Source organism: Musa acuminata, chromosome BXJ2-7, assembly GCF_036884655.1.
Source record: "Musa acuminata AAA Group cultivar baxijiao chromosome BXJ2-7, Cavendish_Baxijiao_AAA, whole genome shotgun sequence".
Lineage (NCBI taxonomy): Eukaryota > Viridiplantae > Streptophyta > Magnoliopsida > Zingiberales > Musaceae > Musa > Musa acuminata.
This window is the reverse complement of record NC_088344.1, coordinates 26,372,480-26,383,131: the sequence shown is the minus strand read 5'-3', so window position 1 is coordinate 26,383,131 and position 10,652 is coordinate 26,372,480. Positions and strand designations below refer to the sequence as shown.

General features: G+C 38.5%; 2 protein-coding genes across 2 annotated transcripts; one reads left to right on the top strand and one right to left on the bottom strand.

Moving 5' to 3' along the window:
- Positions 1-958: 958 nt before the first annotated feature.
- On the bottom strand, positions 959-3,539 carry LOC135617464 (upstream activation factor subunit spp27-like). Its single transcript, XM_065117684.1, has 2 exons — positions 3,239-3,539; positions 959-1,346 (listed from the first exon to the last, which is right to left on the bottom strand). Exons 1-2 carry the CDS (start codon positions 3,485-3,487, stop codon positions 1,221-1,223), a joined length of 375 nt encoding a protein of 124 aa, XP_064973756.1. The 5' UTR covers positions 3,488-3,539; the 3' UTR covers positions 959-1,220.
- A 396-nt stretch (positions 3,540-3,935) lies between these two features.
- LOC103992066 (RNA polymerase sigma factor sigB) lies at positions 3,936-10,056 on the top strand. Its single transcript, XM_009411647.3, has 7 exons — positions 3,936-4,159; positions 5,699-5,853; positions 6,741-7,334; positions 8,219-8,449; positions 8,536-8,676; positions 9,241-9,441; positions 9,532-10,056. The coding sequence occupies exons 1-7, from the start codon at positions 4,081-4,083 to the stop codon at positions 9,811-9,813; spliced, it is 1,683 nt and encodes a 560-aa protein (XP_009409922.2). The 5' UTR covers positions 3,936-4,080; the 3' UTR covers positions 9,814-10,056.
- The last annotated feature ends 596 nt before the right edge of the window (positions 10,057-10,652 follow it).

Sequence of the window (10,652 nt, the reverse complement as noted above, 5' to 3'; positions counted from 1 at the left end):
CAAGTTTTTTTTTTTTTTTTACATCATGTAAGCTAGCAATATTTAAGATGTTCAAAAAAGTAACTTTTGCTTCTTGAAATATACAAGTTAGCAACTTACACATATGAAAGTTGACAAAATTTTATATCTTTTGAGATTAGCAAGCTTTTTGCTTCTTTTTATGATGTGCAAACTAGCAACTTTTCTCCCCCTTTGTCAGTGTAAAAAGAAGAAAAAAAATATAATTTTATATTTTTTTTTCCTTTACATCAATTTTTAAATCACGACAAAGATAAAGTATCATTCTTAATTGTAATATGTTTGTGTATTATTATAGTTTCAAATTAAAACATGCACAATTTTAAAACCTTACGTATCATCCTTACTTTATACATGATACCAAAAATAAATCAACTCTATGGGCATATCATACATGATACTAAAGCATTCATGATACCAAACATTCATAATTAATTTTCTCCCCCTTTGTCATAGGCAAAAAGAGGAGAATAAAAATATAATGATGCAATTCATTTTCCTTTTCATCAATTTTCAAATCATCACATAAAGAATAACAAGAAAATTAATTTGGTGATGAGTTATACTTTATAAAGACAAGGGAGTATTGAAACATGAAAGAAAAATCAATTTATGTATTTAGTATTCCAAACATCAAAGCACATCATCTCACGTCGTGAAAAAAATAATCAATGATACATTATGATTCATTTGGATAAACATTCTCATTAATGCAAGATATCATTCTTGAAAAGTGAAGGGAATAGCATAAATACATAAATATTCAAATCATCAAATAGAAGATATCAAGATAATTTTGGTGATAAAATATATTTTATGAATACAAGGAATTATACAATACTAAATGGTATAATTTATCTATCTGCATGCCATCTGAACCAAATTTCACTAAACTAAAATATCAGCTTCGGATCCCAATTGCAAGACAAGATATAGAATATAGTGGGAAGGATGTTCCTAAAACTGCATTTTTACAAGGCTAATGATCATATAAAAAGGAAGATGTTTCATGTTTTTTTTACAGGAAGATCATAGACAGCCCCATTTAAACAGATTTATACAAAGCACATTTTGTACAGAAATTTGTGCTGATCACAGTAGATAGAGATCCTGAATCCTAGGATGTCATGTTAACCACTTGGACTGAATTGAACATAGATAACAAAGAAACACAGGAACAGCAGTTGCTGTCTTTTGGTGGTTTATTTAGATTTGAGGAAATGAGGAGAAATCAGTTTTGCAATTTCCAGCATCCCAACCTTGTCTCTATCTTCAAAAAGAGTCTTCAGCTTCTCATCACAGCAAATCTCCTTTTTATTTGCTGGGTTCTGCACAAGGAAAAATAGCTCATTAATCTAATTAAGAACTTGATCTAAATGTGCATTGACCCAAATAACCGATCAAAACTTGTTTATGAATGAGCAGCCACTGAAACAGTGCAGAATCCTCAGGCCTGCTCAAAGCACTTCATTACACCTGCTGCTCCTCCTTACAATTTGTGTCGAAAATATGATGATGAGAACTTTGCACAATAGGTTGTACTGAACGAATTCATCAACATCATGTAGCAAGTATCTTTATTTCTAAGAATCAAGCCACTTTTCCCTGTCTAGCTAGCTTCGTATTCTAAGCGATAAATAAGATAAAAGTGATACATTTAGTTCATTGACGATTTTATATCTCAGCTCCATCACCAAGGATTTGTCTAGTTTGACAGCATTAAGTTCATGAAAGCAAGAACAGTTTGCTGAGACATGAAAACTTCTGGCTAATTATAAATTTCCACATCACCTGTATAAAATCTTACTGAAAAAGAGATGAAGCATCCAAATACTTGGCTCAAAGTGGGAAAAGAAACGAACAATAGAAACATAAGCCCTGTCCCATACATAGAGGAAAACAATGGGATATGGCTACTCAGTATGTATGTGTAAGAGCGACAACAGAGATATATTCCAATTGTCGAAGCAAATATTAAAAGAGCAGAAAGCAACCAAAGGATGAGTAGAGGTGTGCATCAGACCGATGACTGAAACAAAACAAAACAGACAAAACCTGTGGCAATCTTCATTATTCAAACAAAACCCACCTGTGTTCTGAGTATGCCTTGACTATCCATGTCATATTTAGTCCAAAAGCCATTCCTTTGGCTTCATGGACGAACACAAGAGTTTAAATGAAACCAGTTCAAAGCAATTCCTTTTCCTGATTTCTAGGATGTAAACAAATATTTCTCTCTCACCATGATAAGGTTTTTAAGTCTGTCAAACTAGATGTGCATGTCAAAAAATGAGTCACAGAGCAAAGGTCTCAAATGAATTAGAAATGTTAGAAACTAGTTGCTAGTTGTCCCCTATATAACACCAGTGTATTACTACAAAAGAATGACCATAAAGAAAAGTCGAGATATAACACAAACTAAACATCTCATTCCATTAATCGACAGCTTATATACGTAAAAAGAACACTGCATGCTTCCATGAATATTTGAATATTTGCAAGCAACTTGTCCGAGACATAGGTCAGATCACCCCTGAACTATCAACACACCAACAAAGTAAAAAAGCACGGATCTTGCTCATGTGTTCCCATTTCTTCTTTTATACACATACTGAAACTTTAAGTGGAAAGAAGAAGCAGATGAATCTCTTCAGAGTTTATACTTCACATGAATACAAAAGAATCTAAGCAAAACTTACAGTGAAACAATGAATCATAGCAACAAAGTTTTCAACACCTTAAACACTATCCTGCAGTGGACATCTTTACTAGAAAATAAGCATGAATCTACTTGCGGCAGGCAGTTCTACTATCACACACTGGAATCAAGCTAGTAAATTTAACCTGACTGGCTCCTTTAAAGCACGTAGCAAGCCATAAAAACTACACAGTGGTCAGGAGACAACACAGAGCTGGAGTTCCAATGGTTCCAGCAAATGGAGAACTTCAATTGATGACTTCCATTGAACTTCTAACGACAAAAAATAGCCCTCGGATCATCATTAGCAAGACAAAAGGTAAAAGGTTGATCCTTGTAAAGCTGCAATGGATGCATCGATGCACTAGGAAGACAAGGACAGCCTAAAGGCATGATCAAAATGGATACCTTATGAAACATTCGATGCATGTTCAGTTAAAGAAGAAATTAGTACTCGAAGCTAGAAATTTCAAGCAATAATCGGGTATAAGATAGATCAAAGAGGAAGAAGCGGGGATCAACCTGAAGCTGGTGGCCCTTGATGTACTCCCAGATCTTCTTGACGGCCTGGCTACGCGAGATCTCCGGGACGCCAAGGAATTTCCTCATAGCCAGGGAGACGGGGATCGGCTTCAGGATGCCGCTGTGCTTCGGTTTCGCCGCCGTCGACGACGGTGACGATATCACCGCGGGAGCGGCCGCGGAGGCCTTCGTCCCCGGCCTGGCCGCCACTGCCGCGAGAGTCCTGCAACCACCAAAAACCCTAGACATCGATCCTCCGCTACTCTTTCTCTCTCTTAGAATCTTAGAATGTGACTTGGAGGGGGGGGGGGGGGGCGGTTGGGTGGGGTGAGAAGGACGAAGGCTATTGCAGACTCGCGTTTACCGAGTTGACGAGATCAACGGTCAGGATCATCCGGGACCAGGCGAGCATCGCCCGGGCAGCTGTCTGGCCGAGACAAGAGTGATTCTTACGCGGGGCTCCACGAACTGTGGAGCGGATTCTTGACCCGGATCCGAATCATTTCTACGAACGAACGTTGTTTGCTCTCAATAGCGTCTCGAATCGAAACGGATCGGATCTCTAAGCCTCGTGACCAAATCCGACTCGCTACCTTTCTCTATCTCGCCACCGTAGCCCGACGCGCGCACGGCGTGGCCGAAGCGGAAGCCTCGAACGCGCTCTCCGTCCTCCACGGTCCATCGCGCTCCTCTTTTCTCTCCACCCTTATCCCTTTCCTCATCCTCCTCCTCCTCCCTCTCATACCTCCCCTCGCTCTCTCGCGTGGTGGAAAAGGCGACAAGAGGTTAAGAACTCCATCCGCAGCTCGCACTCGTTGGAGCCCAACACGCAGCTCCCGCCGATGGCGTGCTTGGCGCCGCAGTTCAAGTGGCCGCCCTCGTCCGACGCACATTTCAGGCCCTCTCTCAATTCCATTCACCGTAAGTGCACTTCTTTTGATTCCTCAATGCCAGAATCATTTTTATAGAAGCAAGTCTTTGTTGCTTAATTAGATTCCCTACCTCTTGCTTATCGAGTATTAGATTGTCGGTAACTTCTTTCGATTTGTGTGGTGGATTGGGTGCTTGTCATTTTTCCTGAGTGACATGCGATGGTAGACTTGTGGCCTGGTGGCTGTCGATTCCAATATTGAGTCTTGTAGTTGATTTTTTGCCCTCTTGTTCTTCCCGAGCTATCCAGACATTTAACTTTCACCGCTTCTTTAATTGTTTTACTAAAAGAAAAGGGACTCAGATTGTGGAAGTCGTAATAATTTCTCCAGGGAGTTTTCTTGATTTAGACTTGTGCTCTGTGACTGAACCATGCATGGTTCGATGATGTCTTTACGATAAACGAGACCTCTCAGTTCTTCCTTTGTTGTTCAACATTGATTGAAAAACATGGTTTTGATATTGGTGTCGATCTTCATAGTCAGTCACCCAGAGTAGTGACCGTCATCTTTACCATCTGCGAAAATCACTAGCAGATTTATGCAACTCGATACATTCTATATAATATTTTTAACTGGCATAACCCATCTTGGAAACACTGGTGAGTTTTCACTGAAAGTACAATTCGGTGCCCTGGTAGCTTATTTGTCAAAAAAGGATCTAGGATTATTGTGGTAATATTTTTCAAGAAATTATCTTAGTTCTGAAGTCAGCGAAGGAAAACTGCTGCTTCATTTACTTTATTGTAGTTAGCATCTGAGAATGTTCCTTTTGTGGTCCTTGCCAATGATATATGTAACATCTCGATTTAGTTTTATATCAAAAGTGGAGAAAGACAGATTGACTTAGGCCTGATGGGTATACTCTTATTAACTTGGGCATAAGTATTTTGGACTAATATCTTATGCGGTTGGATCGTAAAAATTGATATCAGAGTCAACACAATATTGGACATGGGGAGAGAAATTGAGTAGAAAAGACAACATGGATGGGGCAAGAAGCCTCTCACAATGTAGAGTTGCCATTAGGTAGGCCTCACATGCACAATGTTAGTGTTTAATTTTGGATTATGTTGGTAAGGACATTAAATGATTATAACATCTCAATTTAGTCCCACATCAGAAGTGAATGAAAACTTGAATTGATTGAGCCTTGGGTGTACTATTGAATTGTGCATAGATATTTTGAGCTTAACGAGTTAGTTATCCTATCATGCTCGGTCCGAAAATGTAGGTGTAATTCATAAAGAAATCATAATCAGAACAGCATGGAAAATACTTCAATAATTTAGTTTCTTAAATGACTACTTATTTCCTTTTTTCATTAAAAAAGGTCCTGTCCACTTCTCCAAGCCACCAGTAAACTGAAAGAATTAACGATTTTGGAACATTTGAATTGGTGGGAACTTCATATCTAGAATTCCATGATTCTTTCTGAATGCTGGTTTCTTATTGTTTTCCTCTATTTTACTGCTTGCTACATGCTAGATGTACAACTCTCATTATTCTTTTTTCACTTTTCTGGGTACAGCAAGGGCTAGAGATTCTGTTTCGAGTAGAAGCCAGTGTATTATATCTCCTGCTACAGCTGTAATTGAAATTGAGCAGATACCAACTCTGGAAGCTCATTCAACTGATGCTATTAGACCCTTGAAATATACAGCAGCTGTTGGCCCACCTAAAAAGGTTAGACTTGGCTTTATGGAGAGTCCTATCTCATATATAGTGGCCAAAATTTAGAAATCAAGATTAAATTTAACAACATTAATTCATAATTCATTTAATACTGATTTATTATTCTAGAGGGTCGAATTAAGAATGTTGCATATGAAAAATGTGGTGAATGTCTGATCTAGTAAACTTTGCAGCAAAATTTGATAATTGTTCTTCAAAAGAGAAACCTAACTTTGTGTGATTAAATGTCAAATTAATGGAGATCTCATTTTTGACATATATCATTCCTTATTGCAGTTATTTATTTGGACTAACAAATCACATTAGGGACAGATAGCAAATTATTTCTCTACTTCCCAGTGAATACAGGGTCTTTATCACTGAATTAATATATTTGACTGAAGATACTGGTTTCTGATTTAGTTTTTTATGAGGAAGTAAAAGTAACGTACTCTGAATCATGGTTTGCAATATCGTACCGTACTGTTCGGTATGGATGGTACATTGGTATACTTTAGTATACCATGTGTCGGTACATTTGGTACAACTCGGTACGTATCGTACCAACAACTGATCGGTACACCGGTACAGTATACTATTCAGAACCTTGCTTTGAATATGCTATTATGCATAATTGTGTTATCTTAAATGCTGATTCCAATATGGTTTAAGAGGCAGTGAGGGAGGGAGCATGAATACATGAATATCCAGATAGCTTATAGAATGCTGTATAGCAGTTCAATAGTTGTACTTATTTGCACATGAAAAAATGTATTTAAAGCATATCTTCTTTTCTGAATGTGTATGTAGGAACATTTTCCTTTATAGACAAACTAAATCATCTCATTTTGGCACATCCTAACATCCGTATCTACACTTCTCATCTTAATTCTGCACAGGCAAGTACCATAGCAACCTTGACTCCTGAAACCCTTCTCACAGATGAGGAGTCATTGATAGCAGCAGCTGCTGCTGAGGCAGTAGCTCTTGCTAGAGCAGCAGTTGAAATTGCTAGAGATGCAGCACAAAAGATCAGAAAGAATCCATTTACAGAGTCAGATAAGTTAAATCATTTCACATCAGAAGCTAACATGCACAGGCTTGAAAGAGTCAGATTCACTGAAACAGAATCCGTCAAAGTCATGAGCTCTCTTATTGCTGAAGTTCATCAAGAGAATTCAACCGAAAACCCATCTGAGATTGATGTTTTCAACTTAATGCACAGTGAAATTGAAATCAAAGAAATGTGCCATTCTAAAGGCATAGCTGTGAGATCAGGGCGTCAAACAGAAAGAAGAGCTAAAAGAGCAAGAGCAGCAAAGAAGGACGCTTCTGGTGTTATTAATGTGAAGCGTGGAACATCTGGAAAGAAAAAGCGTTCTTCTTTTCAGGAGGTTGATTATTCAGATCCCTTGCGTTACCTGAGAGGAACAACAAGCACATCAAAACTTCTCTCAGCAATGGAAGAACTAGAGTTGTCCAAAGGGATTCAAGTATGAATTACTTCATTAAAATTTTGAATATGCCTCCCTGATTTATTTTTCATTTGTTGGTTTGCTAAACCGGGATATAGCCTTTATGTATGAAGATACAAGTGTTACATACTTTATGGTCCTTATCCCATCAATTCATAGCTATTGATCTACTTTGCATGCTCTCAAGAAGCCTTTTTCTTTTCTTTGGGAGTTCACTAACAACTGGGATGACCACTTGTTAATGAAGATGCAAATACTTACATAATAAATGGTCATCCTCCCGTCAATCTGCAGTTGTTGATGTACCTTGTATATTCTCAATAAGCACTTGAAAACATCATACTTCCATGGAAAAATTTGTTGGTCTTCCCATCCTATTTTGCACCCCCCATAAATTTAAAATAGATCTTTTACTAATTGAACCTACTTCTCACACACAAAGCACTTTTGATCACCGTAGCTGTTTGCACCTGAGCTTTTTGCATATGTCTGCTAATATAATACACCTTAATATGCTAATATCTATATTAATTTTGTTGTAATCTATGTTCATTTATGGCATTGTTCTTGTGACTAGTAGTGATCTGAACTCATCCTCCAGCACAGATGTGAAGACTGTCAATTTTTACTTGAAGTGACTAAGAAATGTGAATTATGGAACTTTTTGCATCCTAGACTATGTAGTCTGAGGAGACACTAATACCCTGTTGTTTTCTTTTTTATAGAATAAAGTATGTGGGTTTCAGCTAAATATATGTCTCTGTGGAACAACTTCTTGTATAATATTGCACGGATGTTAAGAGTGCATTTATATGAAATAGAATTGCACATAAAGCACTATCGCACACCATCTGAAAGTGCTATGTCTATTAACAATTGCCTTCCACAATAAATGTAAGCAGGACCTGTTAAAGCTGGAAAGACTCCGGGAAGAGCTTGTTGGACGAAATGGTGGTCAACCAACATTTGCTCAATGGGCAACTGCTGCTGGAATTGATCAGAAGACACTGAGGAAACGCTTAAATGATGGCACATTTTGCAAGGATAAAATGATTAAGAGCAACATACGCCTTGTCATTTCCATTGCAAAAAACTATCAAAATGCAGGGTTGAGCCTTCAGGATCTTGTTCAGGTGCTTGCTCTTGCTGCCCTGGAACTACTTTGTCATTATAGAATGATGTGCATCTTCAGCATCTTGATCTTGAGTCCAATACACAGGAAGGGTATAGAGGCCTAGTTAAGGGTACTGAAAAGTTTGACGCTTCAAAGGGGTTCAAGTTTTCGACATACGCTCATTGGTGGATCAAACAAGCTGTTCGCAGGTCTCTTTCGGAACAATCTAGGACAATCCGTTTGCCAGTAAGTTTTGCTAACAACATATTCATCTGGACACAAAATTAGGATTAAGATTTTGATTTATTTCTTAATAAATAACTGTTAATTCAGATTAGATTTTCAGTAACTAATTGGTTATTGATTTGACTTCATAAGTTGGAAAAAGAGCATACATGTTTTGTTTGCTTGATTAGTTCACACACAAATTGCAAATTTGACCTACTGAGAAAGATATCTCTAACTTGCAACTCTCCGTTTGCAGTATACACAATGATATGTTCCCCCTCGGCCTCATGGTATGCTTAAGAAGATATTTGTGGTCTCTTCATTCCCTTTAATTTTCATTTTGATCTTTAATAGCCAATTCCAAATTGATAGAAATTATGCATTCTTAATAATTGTGTAGAGGCACTTGATCTTATTCTTGTCTTCAGTTTATTCTGTTGGAACTCTTATTCTGATATGTTATATAGATTTACTTTATGATAATGTAAAGTTTTAACTCTTTATGGAATTTCTAGATCCTTTCTAAACAAAATAAAAATGAGGAATATAGCTTCATGCATGAATGTTCTGAACTCTTAACAGTTTCACATGGTTGAGGCAACTTACCGAGTACGAGAGGCTAAAAAGCAACTCTACAGTGAGAATGGGAGGCATCCAGATTATGTGGAAGTTGCAGTGGCAACAGGGTTGTCTATGAAGAGGGTTGAAACAGTACTGCTTACCCCAAAGGCTCCAAGATCTCTGGATCAGAAGATTGGAATCAACCAGAACTTAAAGCCTTCGGTTCGTCCTCATCTTAACATAGCATCTCTCCATTTCTGTTTTCATCTTATCCCTTACATTTTGGTGATCTGGTTGTGCTTTGTTTTGTAGGAAGTCATGGCCGATCCTGAAGCTGAGACGTCAGAGGAGATTCTCATCAAGAAATTCATGAAGGCTGATCTGAATAAGGTGTTGGACACTCTGAATCCTAGAGAGAAGCAGGTGTTGAGATGGAGATTCGGGCTGGATAATGAGAGGATAAAGACACTACAAGAGATAGGCAAGTTGATGGGTGTCAGCAGGGAGAGGATTCGGCAAATCGAGTCATGTGCTTTTCGAAAACTTAAGAGCAAGAAGAAGATGAGGAATCTGCGGCAGTATCTGATCTCGTAAGCCTCTCGAAGTCCATATCTGTGCATTCTTTCTATTCCTTTCGGCGCACCAACGGCGTTTTATATGGTCCGTTGGCAGTTTCATGCACAAGTATAGTACATCACGAAGCTTCAATCTACTTTCTTCAGAACCACCCTTTATTTACGAGAATAAGAGTACCAATTCCAAGTAAATGTTTCCATTCGATTGCTTTAGTTGAATTTTCTGCTACCAAAGATTTGATCAGTAGTTCCTGCACTCATTTACTTACAGTATCATTCGTGGACCTTTACTTCAAGCAATTCTCACAAATTGCATCCATTTTGGTTTGTCGGAAGAGCTCGAATCAGCTGTTATCTGCACTTGGAAAAAAGAGAGAATCTTTTGCTCAATGGATTTATCGTATCTTCGTCTAGATAATGATCAGCTGCAGCAGATGTTATCGGGATGCATTAATGACAGGCGACAGGAAGAGCTTCCTTCTTTACCTTCGTTGCAGTCGATGGCCAAAGAGCATCAGCGCCATGGGCGAACATGTCGATCCACATGATCGAAACCAAACAGAGTTGATTGATGGATCCTTGTAGCCGTCGTGCTCGCTGAACTGCGCCTCCGGCAGGCGACAGCAGCTTGTAGTGGTACAAGGTGTAGCTCAAGCACTTCAGCCAGACGACGGAGAACGGTATGTGCTGCACGTACGTAGTAGCCGCTTGACGACGTCGGCTTTGCGACGTGGATGTTCTGGATCACTCAATTGTAGGAAATCACCTTATGGATCGGTGAGACGCTGACTAGATTGCCACGTGGATGTCAGTGTGATAACAACCTAGTGCAAGGTTACAATACATATTTTGTTTTGA

Coding starts and splice junctions, on each gene's coding strand:
- LOC103992066 (XM_009411647.3), top strand. CDS start 4,081: ATGGCGTGCTTGGCGCCGCAGTTCAAGTGGCCGCCCTCGTCCGACGCA. Junction 5,854..6,740: donor CTGTTGGCCCACCTAAAAAG/GTTAGACTTGGC, acceptor AATTCTGCACAG/GCAAGTACCATAGCAACCTT. Junction 7,335..8,218: donor AGTTGTCCAAAGGGATTCAA/GTATGAATTACT, acceptor AAATGTAAGCAG/GACCTGTTAAAGCTGGAAAG.
- LOC135617464 (XM_065117684.1), bottom strand. CDS start 3,487: ATGTCTAGGGTTTTTGGTGGTTGCAGGACTCTCGCGGCAGTGGCGGCC. Junction 1,347..3,238: donor TCAAGGGCCACCAGCTTCAG/GTTGATCCCCGC, acceptor TTCCTTGTGCAG/AACCCAGCAAATAAAAAGGA.